Genomic DNA, 21,951 nt, shown 5'->3' on the forward strand with positions numbered 1-21,951 from the left:
CTTTTCAATAAATCTGCTAGCACCGTAGGGCAGCTGTGAACCAAACAGAGCTGGATAGGGTTACTCGAACCCTCTTCCGAAGGGCAGAGCTGATGATTCCAAGATCTGGGAAGAATTTGTTTCAGCTTGTACTCAGTGCATTCCTGGCTCTATTCAGATGTGGTAAAGTATTTTAAATGCCATTACTCTGAGTTTAAAATCAAAGTAGAAATCCTCATCAACTCCTTCTAAACAGTGCCACTTTGACTGCAGCAAAATTAGGAAACATCTAGAAGGGAATACCTTGATGCTTCTAAACATAAGCTAGGGAGAATGTATAAGGTGGGACCTTTACTCCTCTAAACTGCATGTCTTCTGTGTTTTGCAAACTGCATGCTTAAAGTTATTGATTATTTTACTCAGTGCAGATTATTTGGTATGTTGCATAAAAAAAGCTTTTTTTTTGTTTTCTTCCTAAAATATATCTCTCTATTGAATATTAACGTTTGCTTTTATTTCAGCTCAATTTGTACTCTAATAATGGCTAATTGTTATGTTCTAAGCATCGTTTCTCTTGTATGCTTTAATTAATAGAGTGGCCTATTGCAGTAGAGTTTTCTAAAAAGAGTGTCTAGGAATTTTGCTTTGCAGAGTAAGGTTTTCTTTTGCTTTTGTTTTTGTTTTTGTTTTTGTTTTCCTTTAAGCTGCCTCTTGGGAAAGTAAGGTTAATGCCATGTACAGTACTGGTTTGCATGTATTCATTTAAATACTAAAAACTGTAGAACTGCTCGATCCATATCTGACTGCTAGGTTTCAATTGACAGCTGAGGATTTGTGACTGGACCATGAATCAAAACGGCAGGCATTTATACCCCAGTACCAGTGAGGATACATTGGGAATTACTTGGCAAAGGTAACATTTTAATTATTTCCAACCCTACACTTACACCTAAAAGTTACATGAGCTATAGTGTTTGTTTTTAACCAGCTTTACAGAAAATATATGTTAAACATGTAGTTGTCTGGGCTATCCCACTGCTCTTTCCCTACTGTCCTCCTGTATTTCTTTTGTCAATGCAACTTCAGATTAATTTGGGACTATAGCATCTGCTCGCTGATCATTGTGATTTCCAACTGCTGTCAAATGTTTTCAACAATTTATAATTTGGGGAGGGGGCGGGGAGAAGATTTGACACTTCACATTTCAGGACCTAAAAAAAAATGAAATCATAGTTTTAGGGAAGATTCCTCAGCTATTTGAGGTCTAATAAAGCATTGGGTTTTTCACATTATGGGTTCTTCTCATTTCAGCTCTTTCCTCTACTGCTAACTTTAAACCATTTTACTATTCAGTTATTCCCTTGTTGGAGGGGGAAAGCTAGAAGAAAATTTCCAAATTAGTTGACTTCACTGTTATCAGCGGCGTTCGTTAATGTTGGAGTCAGACAATTGTTGAAATCAACAGCTAAAGAAGGAATTTGGTTTAAATGAAGTTTTTAACCTCTGTTCATTGATGTGAATCGTTGAGAACTGAATTTGTTTGGTTGGCTGAGGAAATGATCCTAAAACTAGTTTCATCTTCAAAACTAGTTTTGACACTATCTCGTGTATTGGTTTTGGAAGGTAGTGCTGAGTCAGCTTCTTATGTATTATGTTAATAAAGAACGAATTGTGTCAAATTGGGAAATTAAATAATTAAAATTCATGGTATAATCATGTGCAATAAGAGATAAAAATTCCTAGAAGAGCGTGAGGGAATCCCATAAGGAGTTCACCAAATGCAGAGCCAACATAGTTTTCCAACACTGCTATGAGTCTGATGCTGTATCGTAAAAGTACATACTCAAAAATCAGCTGTAAGTGGACTGCCGAACTCCATTTCACGTGATAGAAGCTGCTGAAAAGGAGAATCTAAAAGAATGGAATTAACAGAATGTCCACCTTTCCTCTGGTGAAAACCGAGACAGCTAGTTGGATTCAGCTTTTAAAACTTCATGAGTTTTTATTAATGCATTTCCTAAAATGAATACGATATGACTTTTCCTCTTCTTAAAGATTGGTACACATCCACTTTAGAAGGTATTCATTTTTACATATTTTCATTTTTTTCCCCCAAGAAGCTTATATAATCCCTCCATTTGGAAAAAAAAATACAATATATACTTATAAAAAAGAAATTAAGCACAAGGAGAACATATTGTTTAAATAGTCTTAAGAAGAATATGAATTAAATCCCATGAAAATGTCTTATTTAAATAGTCTTAATTGGTTTTAAATTAATTTAATCGGATTTCATAACACCGTGTTTGGATTTAATTTTATTAAATAACTTTCTCATAGTCCATGTTCTCCATGTCAGTGAGCATAAAAACCAGATCTGTGTGCAAATGTTACCGTATTTATAAGAATTGCAAGTCAGGTGGAGTGTACTCGTGTTTTGAAATGTGGCTATACCTGTGGGAACCTCTAAATCTATGATTACTGATTGACATTTACTGATCTAAAATAGGATAGTACCTTTATAAAGTACATGAAAGCCAAATAAAGGTATCAGTTATTGGTTATTTGACATATAACTGCACCGGGTTCCTAGTAATGTTTTGAATCAAAAATTGACATCCCAGAAAAGGAGAAGGTGAGTGGACAATGAATCACCCTGTGTATCAGAGTGGATTCATACGATGACTAAACCCAGCTTAGGAGACCATTGTTCATGTTACAGAACCCCTTCTTGTTGCAAAATTGGTGTGGTAATCAGCTTCAAGTTATAAGAAGTCAGAAAGAAATTTAGAATTCATTTTGTTAAGATTTTTTTCTTCCCCCCTCAAAGATAGTATTTTTTTTTTTGATTAATTGATAATGATATTTTTTTTTTGATTAATTGATAATGATATATAGACTGGCTTTAATCCTTCAAAGAGCTTTAAAAAGGTAGCTTTCGGCTTGTTTCCTTTTTATCGTGATTCAGAAGGCCCATAATTGATAATGGCAGGCATGACGTTCGTACATTCAACAGGTGTTTATTGAATCTCTATGGTACACTGTCCCAAAGGCTGTGTGACTGATTCAGGTGCTCACAGTTCTTAGAATCTAAGTATTATACAGTTTACAATAAATATACTCAAATAAGACAGCAATTTGCTTTGCTCTGTTGTAGTTTCTTCTTTTTTTAAATAGGCTTAAGTAGAGTCCATATTTGATAATACAGATAAGCCATGTCTGTGGCACAACACGTTCTTAATTCATTCATGGTTTATAGTTTGTACTCCGTGGTCATTTACGAAAAACATTTCTTAGAAAGGATATCGAAAAAGGAAATCAGAAACTTCTGCAATATTACTACTACTTTTAAGGGGATGACAGACATCTAAACTCATCGAGGCACTGCTACAACTTTAAAATGATCTGATTAAATAGAAAATATTTGAGGAATGTAGAGCAGTTCAACCAGAGAATTAAATAATTTGCCTTTGTCATAATGGCATAAAGAAAATATCAGGTTATTTTTGCTGTGGCTGTTGATTTTTGGTTTTAACACAAGGCGATCCCTGGAGACTCTATACTAGAAAAGGACAAAGCAAAGAAGGTGTTTTGGTTTTGCTTTGTGTTTGGCCTTTGCTTTGTTTTATTTGGTTGTGATTGTTGTTTGTCGCCATTACTTTCTTGGTCCCCCCACTCCTCCACAGTGGCCTCCTTTTCTGCTTTACATGAATCCTCCCCTGGAGGTGTTTCCATGTCAAAGGCAGCTCCTTTTGCACGACTGAAAATGGCAGTGAGGCGAGAGCCCGAGAGCCCTGCACGTGTAATCCAAGCTGGAAGATTTCCCCTATCCTCCTCCCTCCTTGTCCTGTCCCCAACCCCATGTATAAACATTCCCTTAGGAACCAAAGCGACTCAATCGGAAAGTTTTCACAGACTTATTAGGTTGCTACCCTGAAGGTGTTTTGTTGCTTTGACCTTAGCATTTTGTGAAGTGTGTGTGTGTGTGTGTGTGTGTGTGTGTGTGTGTGTTGCTTGCACCTTGAAAATGTGAATTTTTCTGTCTAACCCAAAGGTCAGGTACTGCAGTTAACCCAGAGTGAAGTTTGTTGGTGAAGGACTCATTTCTTGAGTCAGGAGGGGCTCAGCTCTTGGGAGGGTAATAGGTGAGGAGTTGCTTAAGCTGTTCATAAGAGTACTGTCGTGTCTGTGCTTTGTCCTCCGATGTGGACAAATGACACTGTTGCATATGTGAGTTATGTGGGTATAAACAAATACAGCAGTTAACTCCCTAACTGGCTTGCTTTCTTGAGACTATAGCCAGAGCATGCCTTGTACTATCAAGTATGAAAGAGCAATGTAATTGAATGAAAAAGAAAGCTGAAGGACAATCCAAGAATAATATAAACAGAAGTTATTTTAAAACATTGGAGGGAGTGCTTTATGCAAAAGAGAAACTGGATTTATTGTTTCATTCCCTCTTCTTTCCCTTCACCCCTTTCAAGAGAAGCAAAGCCACAAGTGAGTGGCTGTATGTGTCTGATGGCTTATATAAACATAGAAGAAGCCTTCAGATGGCTAAAATAAACATGCGCGTGTTACTGAGGATATGTTTACACAAACCATTTGCTCAGCCTCTGAAATAATGAATAAATGAAGATTTCACTGAAATAATTGGAAGGATTTTTGTGTCTCTGCTGATGCCATAATTGAATGGCACCAAAGAGACTTTTATCAGCTCTTTTCCATGTTACATGTGTTAGCAGCTCCTTTCTGTGAGTTGAATACTTCATTCTGTAGTTACTTTACACATGTTTTGGTAAGAAATTGTCGTTTATTACTGCAATTCTAGGGAGTTGCTTGATTTCCCAGGAGAAATTTGGCAGCCAGTAAAGATTATTTGGATCTGGTTGGTCAGGAGAGGGGAGGGGGGCAAAAGGAAGGGGTAGGAGTATTCACTTCATACATAGAATCCTATTTGCATAACACTGTCCTCAACCATTTACCACTTCCCTTGCTTTGCCCATAAGATGGTCTTTGCAAAATATATGTCCTCAGTGATACAGGAACAGAAATAATCTTCAGTATTGGGTTGCAAACCATATGTTTGTGTGTAATGTATGTGTGTGTGTGTATGCACGTACACGTGTGGATCACACATGTGTGCATACACACATTCATGTGCGTGTGTGTGCGTACACACCTACACATGCGGCACATGTATGATGAGGAAACACAGCGTGTTTCCTGGAGTTTCCTGTCCGCAGGTAGTATTAAGAGTTAACTCTTATTTCAACATTACACTTAGACCATCCCTACAAATTCACTAGGTTAGCATTTCCTGCTTTCAGTTTGTTATCTTGACACATAACTACGGCACAACAGCTGGGTTGTTCCTGGAGTTCCTGGGGGGAGCTTTATTCTCAGAGTGCTGAATTTCCTTTTCAGCTGTCAGCTCTAAAGTGTGTTCAAAATGTTCAACTTTTTACACACCATTCTGGGCCCCTAGCACCACTCTGGGACTATGATAGAAGTGCTGATCAGGTAGATGCATGGAAGGATCTTTGGTTCAAGGAGGAGGATTGCAAAAGCCAAAAATGCACATGCTCACCGTTTGGTACTGGAGCTGCTAGCTAGTGTTGTTCTTCGTATTTGAATATTCGTTTTAAAAGAATCGCTCCATTCTCATCAAAAATTATTTGCACCTGTTATGAAATAAAAAATGTTACCTTCCTTAAACACTCCCTGGATCCAGTGTTCACACACACACACACACACACACACACACACACACACACAGTATCAAGTGATCTGGCTGTTGGAAAATGCATTGGGGTTCGCAGTAGTTTTGCCTAACTTTCTCCGTCTATAAAGAAAGATTTGCACAACACAACATTTCCTTTTTATCTAGGAAACTCTTCAGAACACTTCCTAAGAAATTAATTGTATTCCAGCCAGACTTGCATGCTGCCATCCCACAGGAAATGGGTCAGCAATCCATTAAGATGCCATTAGATAATCTAATTTGGAACTTAATCTCTAAATTAACCATGCTCCATACTTGAAGCATACTTGAGAGAAAGAAAAAAGTTTACGTTCGATAGGGGAGCCGAAGCGTGAAGAAGGCTGTTTGTTTTTTCTGTAGCTGTGGTCACGTCTCAAGCCGTCTGGTAACCAGGAGAAACCAGACATGATGTAATTCCAGATTGAACTTGAACTTCAGGGACTTAGGAGAGGGGAACAATGGACCATAGGAATCAATAATGTCCATTTTCCACATGATTATGTTTGGAGCTTTAAGTTAACCTTTATGGGAGAAGCAGCGGGATCTGCAGTGTGACCAAAATGAGATGATCCAGAGACAAGATGTTAGAGGAAAGAAAACAACTTTTTCCGTGATATTTTCTGAGCAGCACTGCGGATTCCAGCAGGATTAGAAAAGTTCCCGCTCTGCAGTAAACCGGTGGCCTGTTCAGAGCACTCTTTGTTCGCTTAGGTAGGACAAACTTAATCTTATGTTTCCTGTCAGATGATTTTTGGCTGCACTACGGGAGAGGGCGGAGCGTGATTCAGAAAATTCCCAAACGTAAACCTTGCCGCTTAACCCTTTGCAACGAAAGAAGGACATTTGAACACCTCCTTTATTTGAAGATGTTTTAGGGAAAGTGCCAGATTTACATATGCATTACTTCCGTCAGGAGTCAGCTCCTCCGGCAGCCAACACCCCTTTTAGGAGCTGACCTTTTGGTTTTCCTGTTTGCGAGTGCTGTTAGTAGGTATATCGTGAATTTTTTAAGTCATATTTACTTAGATAACAAAGCATATGAATGAGTGAATATACTACTAAACATACGAGAAAAGAAAAGGCAAAAGCCTGTTTAAGTCCCAGAAATCCAAGACCACAAATTTTGAAGATTTGGAAATTTGCAGAAAGTGACCATGACTCCCTCCTTTCTTAATTTCTGTTTTACATGAAGGAAGATTGTTGTTGTTGTTGTTGTTGTTGTTTTGTTTTTGCACGTGTGATTCTCTCTGCACATCTATTAGCAGGCATAATATAAAAAATGTGTTCAGTTCCTTAATCGGTTGTGGTTTTATGGTTCAGAATTCTGATCCAAAGAAATTCTGTTATTTAGAGGTGAAATTGCACAAGTGACACTGATTTTTGCTTTTACATGAAAGTCCCTTGGGAAAGAACAGGCTTTTGCTCTTGTGTAAAACTTAACATTTCTTTTTAATTTAGTATGCCTTGGGTGATTTTCTCTAGTGAAAGGCACTATTTGGGAGCATTATTTTTGCAGAGAATTTTGTCTGCTGTTGGAGACTCACATATGCTAATCAGGGGAGCAGGCGCACTGGTAACAATAGCATTGAAAGGAACCCAGGGATAGAGAGGAATACAGACCAGAGAAAGGATGGAAATCCACATGTCGGGTTCTCTGCTGTGGTAAGGTCTGTGGGAGGAGCTCAAATAACCACTGGGAGCCTGATCATGCTAGATTTTTTAATTGGCTGAAACCTCCCACAGCCACATAAAACGTTACGGATGTGTGCATGCGTGTACTGCGATTTATTTACAGTTAGCCACCTTTGTGGGAATTCTCTATCTTTCATTTTCAGTTCTAAGACATGAAAAATCTCAAACGTAATTTTTTTTTAAAAACCAACTTAATTCGGCCTATTTAGGGGACCTGTATTTTCCTTATGTCTGAAGTACACATTTTAAGGAAATAAGTTTTTATTATTTTTAAGGATATAGGTTGCCTTGTTGCAGGCTCTTCTAGGATTTTGTAAAAGCTTTTTGCTAAAAGAGTCTAGTAATTATAACGACCACATTTCATATTTAGCTGCAGTAAATGTGCCCTGTTTATTTAGTCGCCCTGTGCTCTTCATTAGATAAACTATTTCACTGGCATAAGCCATTATTTTACTTAGAAAATGCTGATACCCACGCATGGCAAAGGTAGCATTCAATCCAGCGTGCTCCAATAACAAAACACATCTGAAACGATTGAATATAAATTAATGAGCTTTGATGGCCTACCGTTTTGATATGTTATTTCCAAAATCGTTGGTCCCCAAAGAGTAGCCATAAAGAAGGCTATTTACCTACTTAGTTAAGAAACAAATACGTTGCTTTTTCATTACTATGAAGTGCTATTGCTTGCAGTTAGAATAATTCCATGAGCCACCTGCAGTTTATGATATTTGGTGTTTCCCAGAGAGCCCACAAGAGTACTTTGCAGTTCAGGTAAGAGCCGGCCAGGGAGCTTTCTGATACAGATTATTACAAATAGTAATAATCATTAGAAATCATCTTGCATGCAAATAGGATCATTCGGATAGCAATAATGATCCTTAAAAACGGGGAACATAAATCGAGGGAACCCAAGACCTGTGTAAAGCACTTTGTATATTTTACTTCTAGTTTAGCCTCATCTGAGGTGGACCTCAACAAGCAAATTAGACATCGAGCCACATCTGCACATATAGGAACAACGGCAAATATTGTATTCAGCTGAAAAGCATCTGGAATTGGATAAATCAAATACAGTGATTTGTGTTAAAATTTGGACTCAAGAGCCATCCTTCCCTGGGAATTTCAGTGTTCTAAATGATACGGACCTTAATTCATAGAATCTCTTATATAATTTAGGGATAATATAAGTTCTTGCCCAGTTGATAAAAGTAAAGTTTCTTTCACAAAAGAGGGAAATGAGGTAAAGTGTAATGGGTAAGAATGTAGACCCTAGAACCACACTGCTGGAGTTCAAATCCTGGCTTCTGTAACTTAATAGCAGCATGACTTGGGCAAGGCGCATAACTTCCTAGCTCCGGTGCCCTCATCAGTCAAATCAGAATTAAACTGGTACTTTTCTCATCGATTTATTGTGAGGATTGAAAATTCATAGAACAGTGCCTGGCAAAAAATGCACACCATGGAAGTACTAGCAACTAGTGTATTTACTAAGTACCATTTTTTGGTCCTAATACCTTAATGAGTTTATAAATACATTCTTACTATGTAATGACATATAATAATTCTTATATGTATAGGTTCTTAAATACTACCCATATATTCCTTCAACTGGTGTGACCTAGCATGTTTTCCTAAGACACCATCCATAACATTTGCATCGTGTCGAAGTGAGCAGCCAATCCAAACGCATTCCTGCACAATTCGGGATAGCATGGCTTTTCTAACTTAATGAATACTTAATTAACTGGCCTGTGATTGGTCTTTCCAGGTAGATTTTAGCCGTTGCCAGGGGAAATTGTTGTGCATTTTGGGAGAGAGATCCCAGTACAGACGTGTTAATTATTGCAGCGATGATATTAGGAATGTTTAGCTACGGAAGTAAAAATCTTTTCTTTTTGGAGATACCTAAAACAGGTGCAAAGGAATTAAAGGCAAATCCTTCTTTTAAATTAAGGTAGTTATTTTATTTACTTTCTGTGCTTTTTGCACCATTGCTTATTTTTATTTCTATCTATAAGTAATATAGCTCCTAGGAGAGTTGAGGTATTCCTGAATATATAAAATCCTTTGTGCTTCATTCTTATATTTTTTATGCTTCTTAAAAAAGAAGCATACTCACTATCTTTGAAGGAAATATAGCAGTCTTAGGATTAAATCAGTGTGTGAACTCTGAATGGGCAATGTTATTATTCCCCTAAAAAGTATTAGGGTGCTGGATATTTTCACATTTTATAAAATGCTTGCCAAATGGGTTACCCAACTCACTATCAGATAAACACAGACTAGTAATAAATGAAGTTTGCCATTCTGATAGCTCTTATTTCAAGCCATAGTTGAAGTGAAGCCTTTGCCTTTGTTTGGTTCCTTCCTCAACTTATTACTCCATATATGTTTACTTGGCACTCCATGGTTCTTGGGTGGTTACTGAGGTAAAAGCCAAGGGCCCAATTCTTTTTGGCCGAGAAGACACAGTCTTGCATAATTTTAGACAGCACAACCATCCAATGTTGATTTGCCCAGAGCAGTTTTCTCTCTTTCTTTCATTGAATGGCATAGAGTCTATTTACTACTTGTACATACAAAGGCCAACTCCTTTATCCAATTTATCCAAGGATATGAAATATATAAATAGTGTATCATTTTTAAAAGGAAGAAATGGGTATCTTCTTACCCCCATAATCCTCACCATAAGGTCACTGTAATACAACTTCAACTGGATTTGTTTTCAGAAGATATATATTGAGTTTCAGAGTTGCTTGATCACCCAGACCAAGCACATATTCTGTGCACAAGTCCGCTGCACCATTTCTTAGGTTGTGATCCAGCTGTGTGGGGCACGGGAAATTCACTGTCTCCTGAAGCAAATATTGTCTTGAGGAAACTCTGTTCAAAAGTTCTGTCTAATGTAGGGTCAATGTCTGACCTCCCAGGGCAACAGTATAATATAGTGAAATGGCCATGGGAATCAGAACTGATTCACATCCGAGGTCTAGGTGAGTAACTCAGGGCAAGTTAAACCTCAATTTTCTCATCTGTGAAATGGGACAATGGCAATTGCAAGAGTTCACTGAAGAAATTAAGTGAGATAGTGGACGTAGAATACCCAGAATGGCATCTTACTCATAGTAGGCCCTCATCATGGTTGTCTTCTGAAAGTTTCTCCCTTTATGCTAATTCTTTCCACCTGAACTATACAGAACAAATCTACATTTCTTTCAACTCAACTGTTGTATCTTCCCTGTCTCCCTTCAGCTGTTCCTCAGGTGACATGATTTGGTGAGTTTCTTCATCATAGAAATGTCACAGAGTTTGTTTCTCTTGAAGAGTGATGCCTAGAAGCAACACAGCGCTTCAGAAGTAGTCTGATCAGGATAAAATGGGCTATCACCTTCCATTAATGCATCTCAAGGTCTAAATAACTTGTTTCTTTGCTTCTTCCCTTTTTGAGGCAGCCACGTCATGCGTTTGCATGAACATGCGTCATGCGTGAACATACTATCCATGACATCAGACGTTTTTTAGAATTTTGATCTAACTTATATATACCTGTTTTGTGTATAATGAAATACCTCATTATATACATAGAGTAGAAGTCATTAGGGTGAATTTTCCTTTGTGTTAAGGTACAAAGTATCTTTTTTGCTTTTTTTGTGCCTGCTTTTTTACTTTTTTTCTTTTATTTTTTTAATTTAATTTTATTTTTTAATTTACATCCAGGTTAGTTAGCATAGCGCAACGATGATTTCAGGAGTATATTCCTTAATGACCCTTACCCATTAACCCATCCCCCCTCCCACAGCCCTCCAGTAACCCTCTGTTTATTCTCCGTATTTAAGAGTCTCTTCTGTTTTGTCCCCCTCCCTGTTTTTATATTATTTTTGCTTCCCTTCCCTTAGGTTCATCTGTTTTGTGTCTTAAAGTCCTCATATGAGTGAAGTCATATGATATTTGCCTTTCTCTGACTAATTTCGCTTAGCATAATACCCTTTAGTTCCATCTACGTAGTTGCAAATGGCAAGATTTCCTTCTTTTTGATTGCCGAGTAGTACTCCATTGTGTGTGTGTGTGTGTGTGTGTGTGTGTGTGTGTACATATATCTGTACACACACACACACACACACACACACACCACATCTTCTTTATCCATTCATCCGTCGATGGACATTTGGTTTTTTAAAGTACTTTGTATTCTTTTCCGTTTTTAATGGTATGGCCTTTATATATTTTCTAAAGATGTGTTTTCAGCTTTTAGTTACGCTTATCTTCTGTTTGCCTGAAGAAAAGGTGATTCGGCAATGGAAAATGGAATGAAAACAAAGTCTATGCGTGTTTGAAGATCTATTGGCTGAAGTAGCTTAATTTGACCTTGAATATTTTGAGGCCTTTCAATTATGTTCGCACATCTCTTAATACATAGAGGCACAGATTATTGGATTAGACATAAGATAATTCTCACTCCACTATGGACTAAAACTATTAAACACTTTACATATAATGAGCTTATATATGGAGACACCTATGAATATGTGTGTTTATTTTATCCATACTGGTGACCATTAGCATGGATTTATACAAGAGGGAGTTAGATATGTAAACAGCACTATTGACATTTTACCTGAAAAACTATGCAATTTGAGACATTCTCTTTTTGAGCTGAAATGATCCAGATTATCTTGTTTGATTAAACGTTTTTTTACATTGTTATCATAATCTTTGAATTTGTCTTAACAGACTTTTTTCCCAATAGGACTACCAAAAAGCTCTAAGAAATGCCTGTGCCTTGTAGTTTTGAACCTCACCTATAAATTGGCAATAGGAGACTTGTAAAACTCATATATGAGGTCTGCATAGTGTTAATGTTTGAGATTTATTTTCCCCCAAAGGTTCATAAACAGTATTGACAAATATATTACACACTGCAATTTTGACATGGTCATAATGTAGGATGGGAGGTTTGAAAGATTGAGGTAAACATCGAAATTGAATTTGTTAGATATTCTGCAGCTAGAGTCCTGTTAGTCACTAACATCAGTTTGTTTTTATTGAGCGTTTTCCAAAGAATAATCCGTGTCTGTTTTTAGGACCTCATAAGAAAGCTCTTGCAAAATAAACCCTGAATTCTTGTCCTTCCTGCCATTAGTGAGACCCAGTTCTCTATGTAAGGAGTCACATCTATTTTCAGTCATTAAAATATACTTTGTATTTCTGAAGAATGCAATCTCTCAATCTCTAAATGACTTTCTAGAGCCCATTTAACTTGGGGCTCAATTTTGCGAAGTGATCTGCTTGTTGACATTGTCTTTTACTGTCAAGGATTTTATCGATTTCAGTTAAGTCTTTTTGTTTTTGATACACGCTTCCCATGTTGGGTTCAAACTAATGGATATATGTTTTTGTAATTTATTTTATTTGCTAAGAAACAATTAGCATCAGCGATAGCCAGGCTCTACAAGGATTAATAAGACAAAGTTATTTTCTTTGTGGAGCTTACCTTTCAGTCAATAAGATTATCACAGATACAGGTAATTATGATATGAAGTAATAAATGCTATAATTTTACTGTGTAACAAAGTGCAGTGAAAGTACAGTTGAGGGGAAAATAGCTTTCATGATGTATCATATAACATTCTCTCCCAATCAATCTTGCAAAACACAGAAACGGAAGATGTGTGTGGGAAGAGAGAAATATGTGAAAATAATTAAGTCTCTTGGAAAAGGTTTCGATAACACGTATTCTCATTCTTTCAAATTATGACTTTCCATCCGATCATGAGGACGTATCTTTTTAGTTTGAATTGTTCCTCCTTTGAATTCTTATTTGATGATTCCCTAAGAGTTAATTTTTGTTAATACTAAACGTCTCTCATTTTAAGTTTTAGAGATGCCTATTCTCTTTTTGTAGGGGGCCAAATCACAATGTATTCGTGCAACTATGTGATGCTTACAAGCCACGCTTTTAAAAAATACATAGTTGGGTGTGATTTGGAACACTTGGGTGATTTGTGTATCCCAAAACTTTATTGATCATCTACCATGTGCTCGTATTATATCAAATGGAGAGCAGAAAGAGGAGAAGGACTTGGCTATGATAAAGCCCATCATCTAATTATAAAATCTCTTGGGCATAAAAGGTCATTGCGAAATGTTTTCTGTTGAAATATCAAATCCAAAATATGCACCTCCGCATGTACCAGTAAGACGCATTGTGTATAGAGGTATCACCAGAGTGAAAGAAGTTATACGTATCAGGTTCTTTTTTTTAATCCAAGCATTTTTGTGTGTGTGTGCGCGTGCGTGACAAAATTGTTCCTTCAAGTTAATATCCCATAGAGGTTTTTGTTCCTTTGGTATTCGAATGTGAAAAAATGAGGGTTGAGAGCTACAATAGTCGTATCCATCTCACCTCATGGTTTCAAAGGTAAAGGCTATTGAATTGAGTTTAGGGGAGCCTGGGTGGCTCAGTTAGTTGTGCGTCTGACTTCGGCTCAGGTCATGATCTCGCAGTTTGTGAGCTCGAGTCCCGCGTTGGGCTCTGTGCTGACAGCTCGGAGCCTGGAGCCTGCTTCGGATTCAGTGTCTCCCTCTCTCCCTGCCCCTCCCTTGCTTGCATTCTGTCTCTTTCTCTCTCAAAAATAAAGAAACATTAAAAAAATATTCAATTTAATTGAAAACCTCAAAACAAAGTCTCCAGGTCAGACCCTGACAAAACAGGGTATGCAACCGTCAGTTTGATGTTTTCTTGGTTATTTATGCAGCTGTGAATTAGCTGCCATTCATTCTGAGATGAGTGTTGAAACAAACGGTTGTCTGATTAGGTATACCCCCCCAAATGTACAGTGCGTGGTGTTGTTTTGTGATAAGTAGATCTCAGGTTTTATCTTCCTGCATATGATACTCGTTTGATGAAAGATTATGTCGGTAGTAATTCGAGAGCTCTTCTTCAAGCTTCTTTAACTAGCCCGAAATCCAACATAGATGAAATGAGAGTTGGTTGGAGGGGGACAAGGACCTCATCTGCTGGCTACCCCCAGCGCCCCTCCTGCCCACCCCTTCCAGCTCTTCAGACTCAGAGCCACTTGGATGTGGTAATCTTCCTTACTGATGGCGGGGACATTGAGCGCCCAGGCCTCTGGTGCCAGCATGTCAAATGACATACTACGTCCTGGCCTCCTTAAGAAATAGATTTTTTCTTATTGTAAGGAAAAAGAAATACCCTTCCTTGCAACTTTCAATGATAGTCAGTCGGTAAGCAGGTAAAAAAACTGAAAATTGAATTGCTTGTGAACTGAAAATAAAGCAGGATCAGAGCAAAGTTGGCAAACCCTTGGGTCACCATTGTGGATTTGCAGCTTTCTTTCTCTTTCTCTTTTTCTTTCTTTCTTTTTTTTTTCATCGAAGTAGATCAGCTTATTTTAGGAATATGCTCCGAGTTCAAGAATCGTGTGTTAAGCCCGGCTTGAGCTTATTCTGCCTCACCATTAGTCTTACCGTGGGGTTGCACTTGGCCGGCTCAGTCGTTGGTGCGTGCGAGTCTTGATCTCGGGGTTGTGGGTTCGAGCCCCATGTTGGGTGTAGAGATTATGTAAAAAAAATAAAATAAAATCTTAAAAGAAATTAGTGTAACCTTCCATGAAAGAAATAGACCATGCAGGGTATATACCTATAATATTTACAACTTGGCACACTTATCTCATATTAAACTGTAATATGGAAAAAAGTTATAGTAGTAATTTGATGCCTGTGGAATTTATATTTCTAATATTGCTGTAGATTTTAACGTTGTGTTTTCTCTTTTTCTCTTCCCTCCCTCCTGCTCCTCTCCTGTCAACAGTCCTGGTACCTGGGCTAGCTTGGTTCCTTTCCAAGTATCAAATAGGACACCCATCCTACCGGCAAATGTCCAAAATTACGGTTTGAACATAATCGGAGAACCTTTCCTTCAAGCAGAAACGAGCAACTGAGGGAAAATGAAATACACCAGTAGTTTAAAAAATTAAAAAAAAAAAAAAAGGAAAAGAGGAAGACTGGACAAAACTTAAACACAACAAACAAAAAGGGAGAAAGGAAAGAAACTGAAGAAAGAAGATAATAGACCAGCAATTACGGCACTTACAATCACTAATTCCCTTAAGGTTGAAACTGTAATGACATAAAAAAAAAAAAAAGGGTCGATGATATTTCACTGATGGTAGATCACAGCCCCTGCAACGTAGCCTTTGTTACATGAAGTCCGCTGGGAAATAGATGTTCTGTCTCTATGACAATATATTTTAACTGACTTTCTAGATGCCTTAATATGTGCATGATAAGCTAGTTTTATTGGTTTAGTATTCTTGTTGTTTACGCATGGAATCACTGTTCCTGGTTGTCTCACCGACAAAGGCTAGGAGGCGACATCAGAGGTGCTGGGTGACGGAGCCATGAGCCAGCCATTTTATAAGCACTCTGATTTCTAAAAGTTAAAAAATATATATATATAAAATCTCTGTAGCCTTTAGTTATCAGTACAGATTTATTAAATTTTGGCCCTTAACCCAGCCTTTTCCAGTGTGTAACCCAGTTTGAAACCTGAAAAAAAAAAAGAAAAAAAAAAGAAAAAAGAAAGAAAAGAAAAAAAAAGAAAAAAAGAAAAAAGGAAAAAAAAAACAGTTTGAACACAAAGGCTCTATGGAAGAAATGCCTCGATGTAGGTGAAGTGTTATCTCTGCATGCAACAGTAAAAATTAATATAATATTTTCCCCACAAAACACTTAACAGAGGCAAGTGCAATTTATAAATTTATATCTAAAGGGGAATCATGATTATAAGTCCTTCAGCCCTTGGACTCTAAATTGAGGGGATTAAAAAGAATTTAAAATAATTTTGAACGAATTTATTTTCCCCTCAGTTGTTGAGGGCATTAAAAAGGCATTAAATCAAGACAAATCATGTGCTTGAGAAAAAAAAATTAATGAAAACACAGCACTTATGTTGGTTTAGCTGCAGCCTCCTTGGAGGTAGAATTTATTTATTTAAAATTACTGGTTGCATCAAGAACCCATAGGGTGTACGTACAAAAGGTTCTATAAAATCTTCATTATAGAGACAAAGAGGCAGGCAAATCCATGCCACAAGGGTAAAGCTTACAGTTTACAAACTGGGAACGCCAGGGTGTAGGATATAAAAACGCACTCTTGAGAAAACAAATAGAATCAGGGTGCTGAAAACTTGCATGGTGCTTTCAGACATTAGCCTTGTTCAACAAATTTCTTGTATTGACAGATCTGTAGTGTGCATGGGCAGACACATTTTGCCTCTATGTCTCTGAAAATTTTAATTAAAAATACTCTTTCCAGTAATCCTAATTTGCACGAAGATATAATGTCCACATTACGTGCCTTGCCTTGAAATCTAAAAACAAAAAAAAACAAAAAACACAAAAAAAAAAACAAAAAAGTGACATCACTACACTTGTTTTGCTGCATTTATTATCATTTTAAATCTTTACCATTTTTATGACAAAATATTTTGTACTCCAGACGAAGAAAAATGTGTGACATCATGGATTTTTTAGACAGTTATACCTTTATCTCACATTTATAAAGCATATCATGGCTGTGTATAGTTGCCGCTTAAAAATTGTAATCGACCAGCAATATTTTCAGTATTTTGGTGTTTTTTCTATTAACCTTTCATGTTTTTCATCTTCCAATTAATATTGGGGGGGAGGGGTTTCAAATTTATACGAATTATGCAATACCAAGTTTTGCCTATGTACGTAGTGCTTTTAGCTGTATTGGTTATTCTAGGTAAGTACGCAGATTGAAAAAAAAAATAATGTATGCTTTTTTTTTTTGTTTGTTTGTTTGTTTTAATTGACCAAAGTGGGTACTGCTATTTTTGCAGTGTGATGAGGTCCTTTGTGTACTGAGAGATGGACAGGGGATTTTTTTTAATATACATATATATATATTCTGGGGTGGGTGGGAGGATTTTTAACACTTTACAGTGTAGCTGTGAAGCAGTACACCCCGAGACGGGCCTGGGCTGCAAAGCAACTGTTCTGTCTACTGTGACAAACTTCAACTTACACAGATTCCCCCTTCTCTAACTTCCCACCTGGGGTGCAAGCTGAACTCATTTCTGGTTTTCCTAACAACAGAAATAGAACAAGCGCACACAACAAATTCCTCCTGGAGGCAGACTTGGCTTAAAACAAACTCTTACCTTCTTCTTCTTCTTCTTTTTTTTTTTTTTTTTTTTTTTTTTTTGGTGGTGGTGGTGGTGGTGGTCTTGCGTGGAAGTTCTGGATCCACCGCGGAGGGTGAGCCTGCCTCCTATTTGGCAAAACTATCTGCCGAAACATCCACGTAGTGGAGGTTTCGCACTTTGGGAGTTGAACACACGAGTGTATTTTCTCCTACACAACACATCGTCCCGGCCGGAGGGAGTGTTCCCGTATTCTTTCTCCACTGCTCCTCTTCCCCATTTATTCGTCTCATTCATGATTTACCTGTGACTCACTACTTCGAAAGGACGGCAGTGCACTTGGATCTTTTTTTTTTTTTTTTTAATACATCCAGAGGATTGAACGGAGGGTAGCTGTATTAAATGTATTTGGACTTATAGATTAAAATCAAAGTTCAATTTTTAAGGAACAACAACAAAAAAAAAACCCATAATAAATCTTGTTAAGTTGTCGTTTTTACCTGCCCTTTTAAACAGAGAACCGGAGCAGAAGGGAAATGCAGAATTTTCAGAAATTAATGTTCCTGTGGATGAATTAAGCCCATTAGAGGCTGATGGGATTTTTTAAGGGATGGTGCCTCAAATATATATTTGATTTCATTTCCCCTGAGGGCGAGTGGGTGAATGGAGGCTGGTTTTACTTTTGCTCTTACACCCCTCCCCCCAACCCCCCCCCCAGTCCCATTGAGGGAATCCATTACTAAAAGGAAAATCTTTCAGAATTAGTGACACATGGTGGGCCGTCTTGAGGAGCCCCCTGACCCCCTTCCCCCAGGCCATGGCCTAATAAAATAAACTGTCCATTGTTCTCACAGCATATGATTTAATAATGAATACTTTAGAACAATGCTTATGGGCCTAGAATTGTATTTGATTAGCCCATTCAGTCTGATAGCCCAAATGCTGAATAGCACAGCAGGATCCTAGCCACGCAAGTTGGAAAGTAAGTCCGATCATTTCTGCAGATACTTGCCCTGGTACAAAACGGCTTATCTCAGCCAAGCTCTTCAAGTATCTTTGACCTAGTAGGTGAACAAATCGACCTCACAGGACACGCAGTATTTCTGAAGGGCAGACTCGCTCTCTTTTTGGCCAGAGAATGAGCAGTTCTAGCTAAAGAAGTTACACACTGTGGGTATTCCTGCCTGCCTCTTGAGTACAAAGGCCTAGTTCAAGTGTTGCTTTTTTTTTTTTTAATCCATTTTTTTTTTTTCTCCTTTCCTTTTGTGAAAAAACTATTAAAAATACTACTATCTGTAGAAAATCTCAAATCCATTTTTCGGCCTCCTCCTCATTTACCAGGAAGTATATTCTGACGAAGGGCCCCGCGTTTGCAGGTCTTGCACACCCCCCCCCTTACCCAGAACTGCAGAGCTTCAGGACGGTGAAGGTCACCCAAGGGCATCAGTAGGGGCTGGCGTCTGCTGCCCCCCCCCCCCCCCCCCCGGGGTTTGTTCCGCGGGGCGCTGTTGGGCTTTTTTGTTGTGTGGCTTTGCTGCCCCACCACAGCGCCTCTGAAGTGTTTCCTCTGGAGTGACATGAACGTTGGAGGCTTGTCTAAGGGAAAAACAGTAAATAAAAGGCAGTGAAGGAGACTGTACATAAAGACATGGCAAAAATCTTAATTATAGCAATATAGTTATGGGGTGATGTTCGGGTGGGCAGCTCCATTAAAAAAAAAATATGTGAATGAGTCTGTGAAGCTGCAAAGTAGCAAGAAGAACGAAAGATCTTCTTAACGAACCGCCTACCTTGTAGACAGTAATTTGTACACTGTATAGTTTTGTTAAGAATTTTTTTTTTAAATTAAAATTCCCATGTTTGTAAAGCTAACTTTTTAACAATTATAATGGAACTGTATGTTGTTTCCATTTTTAAAGTAAACAAGAATATTCCTTGTGTAGAGACTGGACTTGAGTTAAAACTCTCCAGTCTCTTAAGTTATGTATTAAAAAAAAAAAAAAATCTGTCCATGTTAGGAGTTATTTCGCAGATTCCTGGGCTTGAAAAGCACAGGATACTAATCCTTTAAAAAAAAAAAGTGTAAATGGAGAAAAGTTATATTTTATGAAGGTTATTTTGTTGTATTTAGTATTGGAAAAGTTGGTTTTCGGAGCATTTCAGAATGTCGGAAGCACCACTGTCTTTTTCTTAGTCCATACGGCCTTTAGCAAGAAGTTTTTGTGATTGTTACGCGATGGTATTTAAGGTTAAGTTTCACAGAGCATTCGGGATAGGCAGAAAACGAAAACAGTGCTGTGTCTCACATAAACGTGTCCTCAGGGAGCAGAATCTTGGATTTGTGACTGGTAGCTTCATAAGGACTCAACAAAAAGCGATTGCACAGAGACATCTTCAGCGGTGTGAAATCGGGACGTGTTCGTTACCTAGATGCAAAATCTACGTACTGTGTTGAAATGATGAAGGCTGCAGAAAGTGATCTCATATTCAGTGCACGGTATTCATTTTTAACGAAACAACTCTGCGATATTGCTGGCAGATAGGCCCCAAGCATGACATTCAATAGGGTTTACATGTTCCTGTCAAGGTCTTTTGTTAACATGAACCAGCTGCATGCTTCCTGGACTTTAAAAAATTGGGTTTCTATAGAAAGCAATTGTTTTTGTTTTTTCACGTGCAGGCTATTCAAGTTCAATAGTAAGAGCTCGAAATTGAATGTTTTACTCCATGCTGAAGGAGCTGGAAAGCTGCCTTCTTCATATTTTGCACTTTCTGGTAGTTCCCCTGTTTTTTCCGATTCCTTCAAAAATTGTGTGGGTGGGGTGGAGCCCTGCAGTTGGGGGGTAGCATGGACCACTGATTTTGCCCTTTGACCCTGCACAATGACCTTTGCATCAGCCAAACTCATTGCCATGACAACTCTTTGTACTGTGTCCGTGCCACAGATCTGTTGGTTACGTTGTTCATAGTAAAGGGGACAAGTTGGAGACGGTCAATTTTTACATTTTTTTTTTTTGTCGTTGCAATTTTTTTCTTCAACGGTTGTAAGTAGTTGTGTTTTTTTTTTTTTAAATAATAAAAGGGTTCACTAGTTAATACTCTTTAGGAATATCTGTGTGTTGCAATTCAAATGTACGTTGAGATTGTGAAGTGCTTTAGTGCCACAAGCCTACCTGCACGTTGGACTCAGCCTCTGAGGACTTCTGTCCCAGGACACAGCACCGGTAACAAAAGGTGGCCTACATTCACGAAAAGCAGTGTAGGCTAGCGGCACTAAAGCCCGTCTTGTATTACTGTATTTTTGACAGACTGGTTTCGAAAACTGCGCTACAGGGACTGATGTGGCAAATATATCTCTTTATGCAGAAGGAAGTCTCTTTTTTTTTTTTTTTAAAGAAGTATGGCTTATTATGCATTCTTCATGGAGGGCATTGAAGTTGCATGGACTGATAAAAGTTGATGCAAAACGAGAAAGAAACAAAAAAAAAAAAAAACCAGCAAAATGTTTACCAAAAAAACTCAAACAAATGAGCAGTGCCTGTTCAATTTCACAGTCTCTGTTGAGTTCAGTTGTAAATATGTTTCAAATGACATTTTCTTGGGAAAAAAAAAAAAAAGAATCTCTACAGCATTGTAGAATGTGAGGGGTAGCTCCGTCCCAGGCATAGGCTTTCTCGAAGCTGCATTAGATTATGTCTTCATCAAGCTGTTAATTTGTGCTTATATCATATAGAACTCTTAGCATCCTGGGAAAAGGTGCCCCCACCTCAATGATATTTCTCTGAGAACAACTTTTGTAGGACTGTGTGTTTCTTTAGATACATTTAGTACAACTGTAGGTGACAAGTAGTCAGTTATTGCTTGCTAGCGACACACCAGGGTTGATCCATTTTAAAACTTTTGGCATGACGTCCTCGTGGGCCATGCGTACGGAACCTTGTGTTTTCATTAAGTTTTCTCAAAAAAGGAGGCACATGCACAATCTCCGTGTTACGAACCGTTAGCGGTAGGATGTATTATATGACAGTTACTTAATTTCTGGCGTTCAGACCTCTGGGATCAGCCCCAGACTGGGCCAGAATGTTAGCGAAGGTTTTATTGTGCCCGGTTGGAGGATAATGTTCTTTGGGTACTTTTTGTGGGTTGCAAATGAACTCAGTCGCCACAAGTTTTAAACTGGTGTAAATCAAGCTTGACTTAATGTGATTGTTACTGTTATACCCAGCCTATACTGCTAGCACCTGCTCATACTGCAGTCAATTACTGGAAGCGGATATATTTCCTATGCAAAAACTGTTTAAACAATAAAATGAGCTATGCTACA

General features: G+C 38.0%; 1 protein-coding gene across 10 annotated transcripts in view; it reads left to right on the forward strand.

The window, feature by feature from the left end:
* NFIB (nuclear factor I B) overlaps positions 1 to 21,951 on the forward strand; it is a 318,792-nt gene extending 296,841 nt beyond the window's left edge. For 7 of the 10 annotated variants that reach the window (XM_053205094.1, XM_053205095.1, XM_053205098.1 and 4 more), the window contains 2 exons: positions 804 to 892; positions 15,270 to 21,951. In XM_053205094.1, the coding sequence (XP_053061069.1) occupies positions 804 to 892; positions 15,270 to 15,399 (219 nt within the window). In that variant the 3' untranslated portion in view covers positions 15,400 to 21,951. The remainder of the gene's footprint in view (positions 1 to 803; positions 893 to 15,269) is intronic. The other 3 variants (XM_053205096.1, XM_053205097.1, XM_053205100.1) reach the window with 1 other exon arrangement.

Source organism: Acinonyx jubatus, chromosome D4 (assembly GCF_027475565.1).
Source record: "Acinonyx jubatus isolate Ajub_Pintada_27869175 chromosome D4, VMU_Ajub_asm_v1.0, whole genome shotgun sequence".
NCBI lineage: Eukaryota > Metazoa > Chordata > Mammalia > Carnivora > Felidae > Acinonyx > Acinonyx jubatus.